The sequence below is a fragment of the Nasonia vitripennis genome, chromosome 2 (genome assembly GCF_009193385.2).
Source record: "Nasonia vitripennis strain AsymCx chromosome 2, Nvit_psr_1.1, whole genome shotgun sequence".
Taxonomy (NCBI): domain Eukaryota; kingdom Metazoa; phylum Arthropoda; class Insecta; order Hymenoptera; family Pteromalidae; genus Nasonia; species Nasonia vitripennis.
The window spans coordinates 10,872,522-10,891,065 of NC_045758.1; the positions used below are offsets into that span (position 1 = coordinate 10,872,522).

Sequence of the window (18,544 nt, forward strand, 5' to 3'; positions counted from 1 at the left end):
TCTTCCTATATACTCGATAAGAAATATTAAACCAAGTCCGATCTCGTAGACGCACACACTGCGTAACGCTTCCAAAAGTACTCATTAAATTAGTCATCGCCGACTAAAAGCGTCGCACAATCGCAATACGCAATCGAGAAACAGGTCACATCCTAGTTCCTGTGTACCGCGGCTCAGAGGGCCGAGGAAGAAAAATGAACGGGTTCCGCAACAAGGCGCCCGCCGACTCTGACACAGAATACAATACAGTAGTGCGACAAACGAGCGAAACATGTTTCAAAACCCATATACGACGCCTTCTTCAGCTCTCGGACAGGTTCGTCAAAAATTTATCTCCGAGTGTCTGAAGTACCTGTCGGACACGCGCAGCGACATACACACCGCGAGAAGAGGAGTCGAGCGAGCTAAGCTATATTCATGTGATTCATAATTGGAATTGTTTCAACTCGCGCGCATTCCCGAAGCGCCGGGCGATAAATCCCCCAAGACGCAGCACGATATAGCTGAGGGTGCAGCGCGCCTAATCCTAATTAAAAACGCAAAGTGAACTTTCGAGTCGGTTTGTAGGCCGAGAGCGAGCGAAGCACAGTAGGTATAGTCGCGCGAGCGCATCTAGGTCGTCGGGGCGGCGCCCCTTCTTCCCCCACAGACTCTGCATCGGGTCTCGCGCTCGCTCGCTCTTTCTCCTCTCCGTAATGCAACACCGTCTCTCATTGTCTTCTGAGCCATCTTCCTGATGCTGTTCTGCAAAGTTCTCTCTCTCTCTCTCTCTCTCTCTCTCTCTCTCTCTCTCTCTCTCTCCCTTTGTAACGTAGCCAAGAGATCGCCGGATCTCTCTATAGGCGCTTCAAACGTTTAGACGTGTCTCCGGCTCATTCTCTCGTCGCTCTATGCGTTTTAGCCGGTTTTTGGCTGGTGCGGATGAGCTTGAATTTTTTTAGCGTGCGTTGAGGTACCTATGCATGTGTATAGCGATGCATCGTTAATTGAAATCATTTGATATAATATTTCACGCGCGCGTAAAACTATTTTGAATTGGGCATTTCTAAGGCATCAAATATACATTATAGTTTATAAAAATATCTTTCCACCTTTTTCTCGCGTATGTATGTACACGCCCTGTTGCTAAATCCACGCAATGTTCGGAAACAACGTAATCAATGTTTTGATCATTGCATAAACTTACTCGGTTATTGATATACTAAAACTCAAACAATAAATCTAGTTAAATTTTCCTGTTCAAATGCAGAACGAATATGACACGAAAATGAACTGCAGGTATGCGAATACAGGAAGAAACGTGATGTTTCAAGCCAAAAGCGACATGTATTTAACTTTTTATTTGCTTAACTAATTTACGTGATATAAATTTATGGAGTACCTACATCCGTACACTTGTCGCATACACGCGACTTGGCAACTGTCAATGTTTATTCACATGCCAATCTCGAGGGATGCACCGACGCCGCAGTGTAAATATACACATCTTCAAAGAAATTTCTCGATTAGTTGCGCTGCGATTAAAAACGTTTCGTCAGAACAATAGGAAGAGCATGTGTCGGTATATTCGCGTCCACAAGTAGATACACGCGGGGTATAATAAGACAACGTCTTAATATATCTGACCTGCATTCGACGACTCCAAGCGCCGATTCGCATACGCGAACGCCTCCCTCAACGGAAAGCCCTCGAACAATGCCTCAGCGGCGGTATAAACTATGAAAAGCTCGCAGCTATATTAAAGTGGACAAAATTCGGGACGATTAATGTTTTTCTATAAATCCAACTTGGCAAAGCTCGGACACGCACCCGGAAGCTCGATCCAAATGACGCCTGACAGGTCTTGCGCTCGCGTGTAATAGCCGCCGCGACAAGCACGTTATACGCTTTGGATTTTGGAAGCGAGATCGTACACTGCGGCACTGTACTGTCTCGTACTGTTCTCTAACCTCCCGAGGGGTTTAGCGAATTTTCGGATGAGACGTCGCGTAAATGAGTTGTAGGTGACACAGTTTGGAAGATCATCGAAGCTGGCGGCAGGAATTCCGAGACTAATCGTAGCTCGATGGATGCGTATGGAGTATTGAATTTGTAGTTCTTGACAATGAAACGACATTGGCTCGTACAATGTGCCTTTGATCGTTACGCGCATTCTCTCGTTCGGCCTGTTCCGCCTCGACTCGATGCGCTAATTAATACATTATACACGCGACTCTAGAAGTCTCTGGAATCGAACGGCTCGATACTAGGCAGTATAGAGCCGTTGGGCAAATTTCAAATAAACCCGCGCCCGTAATCCGGTATATGGCCAATTAGCCGCACGCACGTACGCGCTTCGTCGGCGACGGCGTAAAAATTGTGCAATAAGCCCCCCTCGCATTCTTCGAGTAAACAAGACGTGAATCAGCGCAATTGCCAATACTCGGGTATATTTAGACACGAGCCGCCTCTGATATCTCCAATTTCACAAATGAATTTTTGAGCCAACGCGCGCGGGGTAGCGGCTCTCCTCTTTTCTTTTCGTCTTATTTCGGGTGCGCCGCGGAGTAGGCGGCTATAAATTTACCGGCCGATACGCGACGACGAGTAGCCGCAGAGGAAATGGCAAACTGTTAATGTATCAAAAATTAAGTGGACGTCGCTAATCCCCCTAACGACCATATCCAGAGAGAGAGAGAGAGAGAGAGAGAGAGAGAGGGCTGATTAATACCCGCGGAAAACTCGGCTAATCGCGTATATTTCAACCGTTCCAGAGCTGTACATACGTCGTCGAAAAAGCCGAAAATATTCGCGCATAGGTGCGCGCGCTAGGTATAATAACTCACGAATCGGAGCAGCGCATTCCAGCGTAGTGCGTCTACATCGAAATAAACCCTCGCGGAGCGCGCACTCGTCGCTCGTGTCCGAGTAATTAAAGCGGCGGTGCGCTGGTCTTCGAGAGAGTATAAGTCGGGCAAGTAGCGGCACACACAGGGGAAAAACACATAGGAAGAGCAGCGCAGCGACGGCGCAGCGTTGGCCGGGGCCAAAAGCGATCTCGGCGACGCTCTCGGAGTGAGTCAAGCCTCAAGGCTCTCCGTTCACGCTCTTTCTCTCTCTCCCTCGGGCTTTCGGGTAGCCGGTGTATGAGCTCGACGTTGGCCCGGTTTATCTCCGTCCGATCCGAAAATAATCTCTAGATACGAGCCGAGAGCTATACGTTAGAGAGAGAGAGAGAGAGAGAGAGAGAGAGAGAGAGAGAGAGAGAGAGAGAGAGAGATCGTGGTGGAGAGCCCGGCTATACTGGCTGCGATGCTTTTACTCGACTGCAGTGTATACCTGTCGTTTCGCTTTCGGGGAATGCCTGCACTTTCTTCGGGTTATGCGGGTGTGCTCAATTTAGAGAACGATTACGAATGAGAAGAAATGTTCGACTCTCGAGTTTGTTCTCTAGAGTTATTATTGGAAAATTAGCGTAGGGCTGTCGTAAAAATTTCTAAAGTTACATATGCACTTTCTAGCTCTCTAAAGGGGAAAACTCAAAAGAATACCGGCTCGAAGAAAAGCTCGCGCGGCGCTCCGTTATAGACGAGGCATGATTTTGTGGATGTAAAAATATCCGTTAAAGACGCGGGAATCTCTCGAGTCGAGCATTAAGAAGAACGGTGCGTTTGTCTGTGTATATATATATATATATATATATATATATATATATATATATATATATATATCGGAAAATTCAACCAAACAGACCGTAGTCTCCACAGCGGATTTCACGCGCGTTTTCAGCGGGTAAAATTCGCTTATGAATCATAAGCGAATATTTTGTAATCTATTATTACACACTCAACAGTGCATTTAACCTTTTTCTCAGCCGCCAATAAATATCTCCCGAGTCAACCGAATAATAAATTTTACGCTCCAATAATTTCGCGCTATTTGTTGCTCGACGAAATTAAACATTGAACGTTTGGAAATATACTACAACGTCTTCGCTTCAACGCCTCTGAGCTCCGATGCTTATTAGACGCGTAAACATGTGCGCGTGATATAGCTAGCGGAGTTTCGATATCGCGGCGGGAAAAGCATCGGAGCGCGTTATGCACGTGCAGGCAAACGCGACAGGTGCAACGGAGCCGAGAGCCGTGAGGCATCGGCGCGAAACGCTCGCGTATTTTTCACTCGCGAATAGGAGCCCCTGCGATGATGATTTAATGACCTCCGGCCGACTTCGAGTCGTTTCGCTTGCTCTTGGATATTCGAGCGGTATCTCAATCAATCTTCTTACCTTGATTCGTGTTAGCACTATACGTATTATTTTTATGTATATTCTTATAATTTTGTGCTTGCGTGCATTACGATTCGTTTCAAAAAATCTAAATAAAAGCAAAATAAACTTTCTGATGCACGGTCGTATTTATTTATGTACGCACATCCATGAATTTGATAGGCTTCGCGCATGAAGAGATGTAAATTCACGGTACGCTCACTTCTGAGTCTCGTGCGATTTACGAGTAGAATTATGAGTACAGCTTTTCCGTCATCAAAATAATTCGTCAAGCAAGGTTCTGAAATATTGCGCATTTATTTTTCAAAATTTATCGGCCTAACAGTTGCGCTCTCTGCCGCAGAGCTTTTAATACGTCGCAATAATTTTAGAACATCAAAAATGATTTTGATAGTCAAGGGATTTTTATTTTGGAGTTGTGATGTATTATTCAAGCCACAAAAGTTAAATTCGTAAACTTGTGCATGGTTACTAACAATTTTTTCGTGAAATTTCAATTCTACTTGAATTCTTTCTTCTGGTTTACCTTTGCTATATACTATGTTACGAATGCTTGATTTAACACCTGACTCGTAACGACGAGAAAACATAAAGCTGGATTCCGGTCAATTCTTGGAATCCAAGCTTTTCTTGCAGATTCGCACTTGCAATACCATACGTGCCGCTCGACTCACCGGGCATCACGAAACGACGCGTTATTGCCCAGAGAGAGAGAGAGAGAGGGAGAGAGAGAGGGAGAGAGAGAGAGAGAGAGAGAGAGTAAGTACAGCGTCGCTTGAAGCTTTGCTCGAAAAGCTCAATAAGCGTCGGTATGGCATCCGCCCGCGTCAGAATCCCAATTTACCGGGGCGTTGCGCAACGCCTCTCTATTTCCGTGCTCTCTTGCCTCCTCGCCCGCGCCTGCAGTAGCTATATACTGGCTTTCGCCCGTTCGTTCTTCTTCTTTACTTCTCTCGCTGTAGGACTACTGCGCTCGGTTTCGCGCTCACCGCGATTCATCGAGATACCTCTACGACGAATGCATTTCGTCTCATTGTGCTTTTCAGCGCCCACGCGTATAAGCTTCTTTTGCTTTGATAAGAATATCATTGCTTTGACTGTTTGTTGAACAGGATCCATCGAAGACTTATTGACTAACGATTTTCAAGCTAAGCGCGCACGAAGATCAAAGCGCGCAGAAAAGATACACAAAAATTTAACTTTGAAAAAGCAGACTCTACACTCATCATGAAACGCGATTTTCCGTGCGTGCGCTTTCATCTAAATTTGTCAATAAAAGATGCAACTCGCGCAGCATTACGATATGCCTTGTCCCTCGCGAAAATAGAAAATTCAATTTGGAATAGGACTCCGCGAACAAGTCAAAGGTTTAATTTAAAGCTCTCGTGGCACTACTCAGGGCCGAGAGCTACGGTGGTGAAACGTCGTTCTCGGCATATCTGGCACGAAGCGGCGAATCGGCATAAAACCAACTACCTATACTCCCCCGATAGCGACGTCTCCGGATGTTATACGCGTGAGTATGCGTTTTTCGACGTCGAGACGCGATGTGCTTGCTGTCTATAGAGATTTGCGAGCTGGAAGCATTCCAAGGAAGTCCGAGTGACCTTGTCTTATCGCAACGTTACGTACAAATTACCAATTGGAAGAAGCTGTCGACGTTTTCCTGACGTTTCTATCAGATGCAATTTTTTAAAGGACTTTGATTGCAGATAGAACATAAAAAGATTGTAGAGTACAGTGATGTATCACGTGAAGTTAAAAGAAAAAATATACCTATTATTAAAACTATCGAAAAATCTAAAATCGGCACATTTGATCCATCAGAGGATCGGAATTCATTGGCGTAGTTCAAGCTCGCGTAAGTAAATTCAAATAAAGCCGTTTTCATTCACTTTTCGGTTAGATCCGCGATCGCAAAGCCGTTACGCGCGAACGATGTAAATATTATTCCGCGAAGCGCTGAGCCAATGTATCCACGCTATATTGTCATTCGGGATGGTTGGATGCAAGCTTGCGCACAGCGGCCATTAAGATTTTCATGGTGCATATCAGCCCAGCGACTGTTGAATTCGAGCTTTACGATGTTTACGAGCTGGACATTTACGATGGAAAACTGCCGAGGCGCGATTTTTAGGATAGAATTTCAGTTTTCACGATTAATTTGATGAATTGCACTCGTCAACAAAAAACAACTTTTTTGTTTTATAATTTCCTATATACTACACGTTATTTTGGAATAAGTGTAACGACTTTGAATAAACCGCTTACAAAGTTGCGAAACTCCAATCACCTACTCAATCAATCGATCAATCGACGCATTCCCAAACAAACTCGAAAAACACTAACCCCGCCATTCTTCCGCACTGCAACGCATCTGCAACGTATGCGCGAATCAGCCGCGAACGTTCTGGCGCGCACGTCAGTGATGAGAACGTATATTTGCTCAGCCGTCGACGCGCTGCAATAAGCTTATCGCACATCCGCCGCCCGATAAAGACACACTCGCGGAGCATATATACCCCTTCTCTCTCTCTCTCTCTCTCTCTCTCTCACGAGGGCAATCTCAAGGTCGCTCGGATATTTCCAGATCGTGCACCGCGCCGCGGAATCTTCCTCAATCGAAGTTTGCGCGTTGCAGCGGAGCGCTGCAAGCTCGCTGTATACGCTGCACTATATACTCGTGCTCTCCTCCCTCTCTCGAGCTTTCCTTTCTCTCTTCTCGTGCAGGCAGCAGCGGACGGGTGGTAACCTTTACCTAGTGCTCGGCTTCGAGGCGATTAGCCACGTGGTTCGCTCGGATACCACGTGAACCGCTATAGCTTGTCATTCATGAACTTGTTCCGGCTTGTCCTCTGCGAGAGCGTATTGATAACGTTTGTAAGTGGGGAGCTTGCGGTGTTAGGCTGATATTTTCCATTGCTGATTATTCGTACGATTTACGAATTATCAGCATTTTTCCAACTGCGTTGCGATAGATCTTATGCTTAGTAAGCAAGCATGAAAAGCTCGATTTACGATGCACAAAAAAGAGCATCGTAGATTTCCAACCTAATTATATTCGTATAATAAGAGAATCGTTCGCATGCGAAGTGGCTGCTTTTGATTTTCATAACCTAGAATTCATAAGATCTGCAAATCTGAAGATTTCACTAAGAAAAGCCATATCCTTGTATCTCTCGTGAATTTTAATTCGTTCGTCATATCCGCTTCATCGACAATATTCAAATCTCCTCGAGTTCGATCTGCAAAAACTTAAAATCTCTCCCAGATATAACCTAAATAATCGCCTTGTACAACGATTCAAACGTCAAAGCTTCGAGCTTGCGACGTTCCTTTCGGATTTTCCAGCGATACAATCAGCAGCACCTCTTTATTGTCGAACAGCAATAAATGGAAGAAAAAAGAACAAAAAATTCATAACAAAATCGCAAGCCACCGTGCGACGAGCAGGCATCACATCGCAAACTCCGTCTGTCTCGGCTGTAGCACTGAACGCCATCATGTCGCCCCCACTCGACTAGCTATTTTCATCGGCGCTCGGTCTCTGCAGCATCGGCCGGGTCCGCGGCTCCGGCGCGACTGCGCCCTCGCTCGCGCAAGCTCTCGCTCCCCCTCGGACGCTTGTCACACTTTCGGCGCTCGGCGTATCTCGTCGTCCGCCTAAAAAGGTAGATCGACCCGGGAAGTAACGAGCTCAGCCATTGGTCGAAAGCTCCGACCAATCGCAACAGAGCTTACATCCCAGGATCACGTTGCACGCGCTTATATTGGGAGCCTCGGCTAGATCTCCCGACAGAACGGCTTCCTAACGTAAGTGCGCACCACGTCGGTTGATACTTTGAATTTTCGAATCAAGCTCAAGCTCTCTCTGCGCGGTAGGCTCGCGATTTGAAAAGCCCGCGCGCGGACAACTTGATCTTATATTCGACTTCTTATCGTATATATGTAGATATAAGGGTGCGTGATTGAATTTTTTTTTTATACTCTCCGATGAATAACGGGGGGGACACTTTTTTTAGTCACGGCGGGCGATACGGTTACCACGCAAAATTCGAAAGGAGGGTAAGGGGGTGACGAGAGGGAGGATATCAGGCCTTTTTTTCGAAGTACGACTGCTGGCAAGTGATACATTATTACCGCAAGTACTGTTTACCGGAAGTTCCGATCAAGTGCGAGAAGGAAGAAGTGTGTGCCAATTGCTGAGAAGAGAAGGACAGCTGCCGCGCTGTTGTGTGTGTTGTCTCTGGTGTCAAAAGCTGGAGGAGAGAAAGGACTGTCTGACAAACTTTGCGTCGTCGTCGTCGTCGTCGTCGTCGTCGTCTTCGTCGATTGTATACACGTTGCTCTGGTCGGGAAGGAAAAGTTTTTGAGTGCCACTCTGTGCAGTGGAGGACTATATATACAGTGAATTGGAATAGCAACATTGGAATTCAAACGACACTTGGTGAACTCTTGAGCGTCCTTTTTACTGGCCGCGGTATAAATTTAATCGAGTGATATTTACGGTTGCAACTGTCGTCTATTATTGTAACAGTTTTCAAAAGTGATTTCGCGTTCAGTTTTTTTTTTTTTAATAGTTTCGTACTCCATACGTTTTTTATTGAAATTGTTGTCGATGATTGTTGAGCCACGCGTGCACTGCATAGGACGCGATGACATAATTTCGTTGACGGCAAGCTATGCCGACGCGATAAATATAATCCGCTTCCTGTTTTCCAAGATTCCGCGTTATTTCTAAATCTGGAATCGTCGGCTATTTAAATTTAGACCACAACTCGGGCACGGCGATTTTCGAGTCTCTATATAGTTATTGATCGATTCTCAAGTTTGAAGAATATCGAAGAAACGGTTATTTCATACCCTTAAACTTGAAATTTGATCCACTCACGGAGAAAAGTATCAATTGCGTCGTTGAAAAGATTAAGAATTTCCAAAACATTAATAAACCACGCTCCTGGATCTCGAAATCCATCTCGTTTACCATCGCGTAACTTTCAAGATGGCGATCACGGAGTCGCGTGCGAGAAAAAATAGTGCAAAGCTCAAAACTATGCGCGAGTAGATCGAACGAGATCGACGCGATTCTGAAAATTTCCGAACCTAAAAAAAAAGCGCGAATAGCCGAGTAGGGTACGCATACTGTCACCCGATCCGTCAAGCATTCGATAATTAGGCCATCAGTCGTTCCACCTTCGCTACCAAGACGACGACGAGGAGGGCGGCAAAGTTTTCAAATTCCTGGCATTCTGACTTCCGAATGCCAGGATGGAAATCTAAAACGGCGAGATTACCCAGTTTCGTTTTGTGGGGGCCGCAGGGTGTAGAGAGCTTCGAAAATAAAAGAAAGGGGAGCTGCGCGTCGCGTGAAAATAACATCTCGCGCGAGAACGAGGGCCAAAGAAGGTGGTGGGGAGAGAGAGAGAGAGAGAGAGAGAGAGATCCAGATTCAGATTTCGGGAAGGGGGAGGGGGTAGCGAGCGAGAGAGAGAGAGAGAGAGAGAGAGAGAGAGAGAGAGAGAGCTTGCGGGAGCTTGGCCGCCATGTTGCTCATTATGAATTTCTGTCTGCAGGGCCGCCCAGTTCGTGCCGCCAGAAGCAGTCCGTCCGCCGCCGAAGCCATCACCGGGACAAAAGAAGGGCTTGACACGACACGCACGCACTAGGCAACACGAGTTACTTTAAGGATCGCGAACCATAACGACGACACTAGTCACGTAGTGGAGATTTATTGAACCGACGAGGGAGAGACTCTTTGATTTTCTTTTCGAGAATTTTGAAAAGTAGCCGACAAGAGGCTTAAGCCAAGATGCCGGCACCGCAAAAGCAGGACGAGGATGCGGATCCGACCCCCTACTTGTACGTCTCACTCGAGCAGAAGAGAATCGACCAGACGAAACCCTACGATGCGAAAAAAGCCTGCTGGATCCCCGACGAGAAGGAGGGCTACCTTCTCGGTGAGATTAAGGCCACCAAGGGAGACATCGTCTCCGTTGGACTTCCCGGTGGCGAGGTGCGTACTCCATATACATTATACTTTCTCTATCCATCTTGTTTTTCGCACTCCTGTACTTCGTTCGCTTGCACAACGCCGGTCGATTTTTTTCTCTTTGGCGCAACACACCGGCCCGTCTCGAAGATTCTCGCGGAGAGACGTTTCGATTCGTAATGCAGCCGCGTAATAGCGCTGCAACGACTGCTGCCAAGTGACACAACGCGCCGTATACGTGGCACTTGTTGGCCGGCCAATTTTCGGCTTTGATTATATTCATAATGCACTGCGTGTATGCGCCGATGCTCTCGCGTGTAATAATTGACGCGCAATTAGCCGAGTTTGCCGTGAAAAATCGGCGAAATAGAGTCTTGGCTTGCTCGATCCACGTTGACGCGCGAAGGTGCTGTCAAAATTTCAAGATCGTTTTTCCATTCGAGTCCATTAAAGACGTCGTTGTGAGCAAAGTCGGTAAACACTTCTAAAATTACACAAGAGGCGCATCTCCAAAACGTATTCGTCTCTCAAAAAAAATGCAGGAGCTGAGGGCGCACGTGCTTGAAAAAAAGGAAAAAAATTCCACTCCGCGGCCTATTTCTTCACACTCGTCGACAAATTAGAATATCTCCCTCCCGTGCGTCTTCGGGAATGCGATCTCGCGAGAAGCACCCGCGCAGAGCCAAGGAAGGTCGGATCGAAAAGCTCAAAGAGAGAGAGAGAGAGAGAGAGAGAGAGAATGAAATAGAAGCCGCGACGGCGGAATATACAGACGGCTCGCGCGGGTGCGGGTATATATAAAAAGAGTGGGGCGCGCGAGAAAGAGAGAAAAAGAGAAGAAGGCGTCGGCGTTCAGAAAACCACCAGCGCGGCCAAACCGTATCAGGACGCGCTCCGACTTCTATTTCAAGAACAGAATAGCTTATACCTTCGGAACCCATGCCTCAGCGCGACCATACTCAGACACACCGCGCGAGTATTGGCTTACGACGATGCCGTCGCCGCCGACGCGTCGGATGTATGATGATTCGTGCACCCTTGCTGAACAGCTGATTCGTTATATGACTGACGACGGGATGACGATGAAGCTTTTGGATCGATTTTTTTTTTCGATGATTGCTTGTACTCGCGCTCGGAACACCGAATCGATGCGAGCACACTTATCGCGTTGATTTATCGAGAGGCGTGTAAGGAAGTAACGCGTATAAGTATATGACGGAGAGCTCGTAAATATGAGGTATATAAATAAAGGGAAAGTGTCTATTTTAACGGGTCTAAAAGTAATCGGCCGGTCTATACTTAGAGAGCGCGCCGAGTTACTTCAGCAGCCGAAAGCCCGACTCGCAGAAAGCTCGGGTACGGTTCTCGCGAGGGAAACGAAACGAAATAAGATGTATGACCTTTCCCCGGTTTTCTTTATTTTCTAATTACTCGCACCTTAGTATACCGGGCGACCATTTGGCGAACACTTTATTTCTGGAAGTTCGCGTGACGACGATGGTGTAAACATTAAGCCGAGAGAGCTTTTATCGCCTATATCAAAATAATGTACGTCGTTTAAAAATAAAGGATGCGGATCGCGAGACGAATTCATCAAGCAAACAAGAGACACCCGATATCCACGCGAATTATTATGCAACGCGAATTCATGCAACCCGACTCTTTCTCTCGGTCTCTATAAATAAACAAGCTTTATCGAAAAATCTCTCCGAAAACAAGACGAAATTTTTCACACCACTGACGAAAAAGCTTTTCTCGTCGATTACGCAATAAAAGCCGGTTCAGCAAACTCGCTTCCTATATAGGCTCACAGCTCTCTCTCTCTCTCTCTCTCTCTCTCTCTCTCTCTCTCGCTCTCTCTCTCTCGTTGACTCTCTCGGGCCGAACGCTATTGTTAGAAGAGAGCGAGTCCGCGGCAGCGGCGGCCGGCTATAATAATAAAACGCCGAAACGCCACATCTCGAAACGCGGGTCATGATATTTTTAGCGCCGAGCGAGAAAGAGATGCTGCGCGCTAGCGAGCGCGACCGACCGAGCGAGCGTCGAAAGAAACGAAATGAGCGCGTTACCGAGCTTTTCTTACGCAAGCGATTCCAAAGTTACGCTCGCGCGCTTCCCCCGCGTTTCGCGCTCTTTTTCTTTTTTTTTTCAACTTCGTCGGTCGCCTTTGCTCCCCTCGCGAGAGCTTGTTTACGCTGCGCCGGGCTTTTCCTTTTGCCGAAAAACGACGACGCGATGCTTATTTGGGAAGGGAGCGAGAGGACGCGCGGGAGATTTTTTCATTTATTTACGATCGATATGCCTGCGTAGAAGCGATCTTCCAAGAAGCGTGTACAAGCTGCCGGCTGACCAACGCAAATCGAGATCACCGTTTCTCCAACGGGAGAGACTGCTCTTTTATATGCCTTAGATCTATATTCGTATAGCTTCTCCGCTTGTCACGCGAATTATACCGCATAGACGACGACTTTCCGTTGGCAGAGGCTCAAAGCGCCTCGTCTCGTCGGAGCTGCGATGGGAAACGAGCTTATTCTTTCTAGCGCGAAAAATTACGAAAACTACATAACAACGAAGGAAGTAACCTCCACGTGTTATTTCGGATTTTTATGCCAATTGTTGTCGTGCCAACGTAAATCATCTTGCTCGTCGCGGCTCATCATCTGTCCTAACATGTTTTGAAAACGTTGCCCGCGAACTTGTAGAGAAGGGAACTGAAGAAAGACCAGCTGATGCAAGTGAACCCGCCCAAGTTCGAAAAGTCCGAGGACATGGCCGACCTGACCATACTCAACGAGGCTTGCGTGCTGCACAATCTCAAGCAGCGTTACTACTCAAAAATGATCTACGTAAGTGTCCAAAGACCAAAACTCGACTAACGGCCCTTCTCTTTTCTCTCCCGGCGTAATGTAGGTCAGGGACGTGAAGAAGGACCTGCTCCAGCAGGTGAACCCGCCCAAGTATGAGAAGGCCGAGGACATGTCCAACTTGACATACCTCAACGATGCGTCGGTCCTGCACAATCTGAAGCAACGTTACTACCACAAGCTCATCTACGTAAGAATAGCGACGAGATGTGTGACGGATGCATTCGCCACGATGCCACGTGTGAAGGAGTTCAGCACAGACCGCTGACGCCTTGTTTTCGTTTTTCCATGATTTTCTCTCGTTCGGAGGATGGAAGGAGCGTCGCGCCAATACACGTGGACGTGTTGCGACGACTCCGACTACGGGATGTCTGGTTGAACTCGGAATTTCCTTTCGTTTTTTATTTTTTTTTTTTATTGACCTCGGCAGAATTGGTTCGGAAATTCCACGTTAACGAGACATCCTGAACCATTTTCCATTTGAGATACTTTTAAGCAGAACATCGAGGTGCTCGGAACAATAGACCTGCCTGACCCTCATTTTTTAGTTTTAGTTTACTAGTTTTACCATTTGTACCATTTATTTTTTAACGATTGTGGGATTCGAACGCAAAAAGTCTACCAAAACTGTGTGTATAATTGAGTACTTTATGAAGAAAATAGTATTATTAGACTTTTTGGGATGAATTCGGAAAGGAAATACATCTCTACGAAAGCTGTCGTCAGAGACTCGACAAGCCTTATCGTATCTCCTTTCCCTTGGCACAAATACTGATTTACCATTAATACACCGATCTTCCTGAATACGACGAAGATCCAATATTTGTTACGTCTCTTAGCGATTTCAATTGCACTGACTGAATTTTCATCTAAAATCAGCTGAACTGCATTTTCTCTGAAGTAACGTTGAACTCGCTATCAGACTCAAATAGTTGGTTAATGATTTATCATTAATACATCGATTTTCCTGAATACGACGAAGATCCAGCGTTTGTTATACGTCTCTTAGCGATTTCGATTTCACTGACTGAATTCTCATTTAAGCTGCACATTCCTGCAAGTAACGTTGAAATCGCTATCAGACCACCGTAGTTAGTTTGCATGCACATGAATTTTCTCCAATACATACGTACGGGTCAGACGAAAGCCGCAGACCGGCCGGACACACTGACCCGCTAGACGATTTTCTTGTATTCTCCATATAACCATATGCAAATGAGAAAAATCCAATCAGAATCTGATCACGACGAAATTTCCTCTTGCAGACGTACTCCGGTCTTTTCTGTGTAGCCATCAATCCCTACAAGAGATACCCGGTATACACGCAGCGTTGCGCCAAGCTCTACCGTGGTAAGAGGCGTAGCGAAGTGCCACCCCACATTTTCGCTATCTCTGACGGTGCCTACGTCAACATGTTGACCAGTGAGTATATCACCGCGTACATATCAGTTGTCTCTTTGCGCAACGAAAAAAATCGCATCGCTAATCTCCGTTTCGTCCTCCGTTCACGCCAACAGACAGCGAGAACCAGTCTATGTTGATCACCGGAGAGTCTGGTGCCGGAAAGACTGAGAACACGAAGAAGGTAATTGCATACTTCGCGACCGTCGGTGCCTCGACCAAGAAGGACCCGTCCGCATCCGAAAAGAAGGGATCCCTGGAAGATCAGGTCGTACAGACCAATCCCGTACTTGAGGCCTTCGGTAACGCCAAGACCGTCCGTAACGATAACTCCTCCCGTTTCGTGAGTACCTCTTTGTGTCCTCTATACAATTGAACTTTGGAAACTCGTTGCGAATGTGTCTGATAACCATCCATTGTGCTCCTTCAGGGTAAATTCATCCGTATTCACTTCGGTCCTTCTGGAAAACTGGCTGGTGCTGATATTGAGACCTGTAAGTTTCTCTTTTTCTCTTGTGTTGCGTTGAAAGAACTCGTTGTTGACTGAAGAATTTCGCTTGATTCACCAGATCTGCTGGAGAAGGCCCGTGTCATCTCCCAACAGTCGCTCGAGCGTTCCTACCACATCTTCTACCAGATGATGTCCGGCGCTGTCAAGGGTCTTAAGGGTAAGTTATGCAGATACCATTCCTTGATGATGACGCGGTCATCGTCGTCACTTGTATATCGCTTCGACTCTCGGTAAATCTGGCAGAGATCGACGACTGTATTCTACTGTTGATATAATTCTAAACGTACCAATATTCAAAATATTAGACGAAACATAGTAGAATCGGCCGTAGCTCTGATCCCAACTTGGCCGAAAACTGTAAGTGAAAGATAGGCATAGCTTCTATTTCTCTTACAAAGAAAAAAAAACGGAGAATTTCGAATCTCGTCCCCTCGCAAAGAGTAATCTGCAGACCGACGATCGAGTGATTCAGCAGGGGTAGCTGTATCCAGCCATGGAAGATTCCGTTATCCTCTCGTCTCTTAATTATCAATATATGTCACACAGCACACACGTATTACCATATATTTTTGTGAATCCCGACCATCTGGTTGTTGTAATTGTCACATTGTCAATGAGCCTCTCTTCCTTACTTTCGTGCGCAGAGATGTGTCTACTCTCGAACAACGTGCAAGATTACTATTTCGTTGCGCAAGGAAAGACGACGATTCCCGGCGTCGACGACGGCGAGGAATGCGAACTGACTGATGTAAGGAGACACGCGCGACTGACCTTTGTCCAGATTAATTAATTTTTTTTCTGTTCTTTTATTTCTCTCACTCTTCGATCGCGCTGCGAGAGATTCGCTTCGACTCCTGAGATGCGCATTTCATGTTTATAATAACAACATTTATAATTGACTCGTCGTTGGCGCAATCTTCTCTCGGCGCGATCGCTGTATACATAATACTAAAGTTTGACATAAGCTGTCGTTTTCTTTTTTAACTGTTTCGTTTTATTTGTACATAATTTTTTTTCTAATTTTTTATGTCGTCTATTATACATACAATGCTGTAGGTAAACACACGTAATCTTAGTTTTGTTCCAATTGCAAAACGCGCCCGCGCGCCGCTCTCTGTCTGTCACGTGATGTCTAATGCCTCTATCTCTACTCTATGTAGTTTTACTTTTTCTTTTTTGTCTTTCTTCTGTTGAAAAGCTGTGTAAACGTGAGGCGCGACTGAGTCAGACGACGTATGCTGCTTTCATGGCAGTTATGTATAGTGGTTTATGACAGTGTACAAAAGCCTCTATAGGACACGAGGGCGGAGTATTACAGAGAATGACGCATGTCAGGCTCGTCGATATCGAAGCTTTGCTTTGCGACTTTGATTTAATTTTCAATTGAATCGTTTTACTCACTCGCAAAGCATAAAGGCTTTCTTATGGACGAGCTCGTGTATGCCAGTTGTGGATATTTTCAATTTGGTGTGTCAACTTTCCACGTACATTGAGCGGAAAAGACTCTGCGAAGGAAATCGTTGCTACGTCGTTCCTTGTTCCCAAAAGTCACTGAGTGTGCGGTGACTTTTGTTTTTGTTTGTGTACATGTACCACCCAGAGATACCGATGGGCTTCCGCTGACAGACTCGCACGTGATTATAAGAGTGCCTCCAGCAAACAGAGTTCTGTAAAAGTGTCGTATACTAAAGTCGAGAACCCCCAAAAACGGGGATTGATTGACAGTCTCAAATATCCAAGTAGTTATCGAGACTTATTTGTACACCTTCCCCTGTATATAGAACATACCATCCTTAAATGAAACCCGAAAAAAGCGGGTGTGTAATCAATGCTACTGAATCATACTGAAGCTCTTTTTAATACGTTTTATCACTCTAAAATAGTTACAAATGTATTCGGTATGGCTCAGTAGTTTCAATCCGTCAGGAACCGTGGCAAAGCCATAAGAAAACATGGTCACCCAAGGTTCGTTGGCTCATCCAAGCATGTGTTTTTTTTATTTTCAAAAACCTCAGAAAAGTGTCTGCTGTCCAAAAACATCAATGACTACCACTTCGTCTCGCAAGGAAAGACCTCAATACCCGGTCTCGATGACGGCGAGGAAATGCTTATTACCGACGTAAGTGCGCGTTCGCCAAGAACAACCTGGAACGCCGCTTGGTTTTTTTTTCTACTAACAACGCATTTCCTGGATGTTTTCTCCACGTACGATTTTGCACCTTGAGCAAAGGATCAAAACTGCAAATAATAAATACGGTAGAAAACATCTATACTCGCCACTGACAAAACTCCAGCGAGATTTGCAACCATATACTGACAAACACCTACTCTACTACTTCTTACATTAGATATATAAGTGTGCGTATGTCTGTCTCTGTCAATTGTTTTTCCACTGTCTCTCGTCTCGATTTCTGTGTCGATCACCGGCTATACTCTATCATTTTTCTCTGTCTTGCGTTCTCGTTCTCATCATATCTCGTTTAATCATTAAGGCCTGTTCTGTCCTCTGTTGCGAATCATCACCATCATCTATATACATACATAATTTATTACAGTAGCACGTCTTTATTTTCTCTCACAACTCTTATAGCCTAAGCCTTACATAATAGCGCAGCTGCCGGCGAATCTCACCATAATTATAATATCTAATTTGTACATACGTGTAATATATCGATGGAATTTATATACTCTACTATACTATTTCTCCGCACTATACTCTCTGATACTATACTCATAACATCTTTATACCTTTATATTATACTCTATATACTATATCTGACTAATTTTTTCCACTCTCTCGTCCGGAGGAAAATCTAATGCGAAACACGAGCCAAAATTAGATTTTCCGAAGGCTTTTCAACGTAACTTTCAGATTCAGCTATATGTACACTATACTCTTCACTTCCTGTACATCATTGACTACTCTGTATAAACGACGAATCGAAAATATTTATACATGAAAGTTTACTCACGCAGTTGTTATAAAATCGAGTCCGACGACTTGCACTCGGGTCGAGTAGCCGATTTCGTCCGTCGCGACGAGTGACCAAGCGAAAGAGAGAGAGCAAGTTTAAACTCTCTGATGCGGTGTTCGTTTTTGCGTGGCGAGCATTACTCCGTGGCCCCGATCCGCGGGTTTATAATTATCAACGACTGAAAGTGAGAGAGAGCCAGTGCCTATGTATCTGCGCACGTCTATTCGCGCACAAGATATATAGGCACTTGTCACTGACACATGATGTTACACGCACACACACATGCACACATGTATACCTACACATATACTCAACGGACGCAAACGCAGAAATGACGTTCCTGAGCAACCGAATCGGCGACTACTACTACATTAGCCAGGGTAAGACGAGAATTCCCGGGGTCAACGACGGCGAAGACATGGAAGACACGGACGTAAGTCCTCAATACGACGCGTGCACGATATATATATATATATATATATACATAAATTATTTTATTGTTAAAATCGCCAAGACACCCTCTTTCTGAATCACCAC

General features: G+C 45.6%; 1 protein-coding gene and 1 long non-coding RNA gene across 38 annotated transcripts in view; one reads left to right on the forward strand and one right to left on the reverse strand.

Annotated features, from left to right (window-relative positions):
• The first annotated feature begins 8,044 nt into the window (after positions 1-8,044).
• Positions 8,045-18,544, forward strand: part of LOC100123633 (myosin heavy chain, muscle) — a 35,037-nt gene continuing 24,537 nt past the window's right edge. For 14 of the 37 annotated variants that reach the window (XM_032596747.1, XM_031922941.2, XM_016982107.3 and 11 more), the window contains exons 1-8: positions 8,078-8,145; positions 9,841-10,280; positions 13,167-13,310; positions 14,386-14,542; positions 14,638-14,864; positions 14,952-15,015; positions 15,091-15,189; positions 15,677-15,780. In XM_032596747.1, coding sequence (XP_032452638.1) covers positions 10,077-10,280; positions 13,167-13,310; positions 14,386-14,542; positions 14,638-14,864; positions 14,952-15,015; positions 15,091-15,189; positions 15,677-15,780 — 999 coding nt within the window. In that variant the 5' untranslated portion in view covers positions 8,078-8,145; positions 9,841-10,076. Of the gene's footprint in view, positions 8,146-8,470; positions 8,748-9,840; positions 10,281-13,166; positions 13,311-14,385; positions 14,543-14,637; positions 14,865-14,951; positions 15,016-15,090; positions 15,190-15,676; positions 15,781-17,047; positions 17,152-17,814; positions 18,441-18,544 lie in introns of those variants that run through there. The other 23 variants (XM_016982110.3, XM_031922944.2, XM_031922949.2 and 20 more) reach the window with 10 other exon arrangements.
• On the reverse strand, positions 16,705-18,078 carry LOC116416118. Its single transcript, XR_004226641.2, has 3 exons — positions 18,005-18,078; positions 17,376-17,561; positions 16,705-17,270 (listed from the first exon to the last, which is right to left on the reverse strand). It is a non-coding gene; the product is annotated as an uncharacterized LOC116416118 (long non-coding RNA).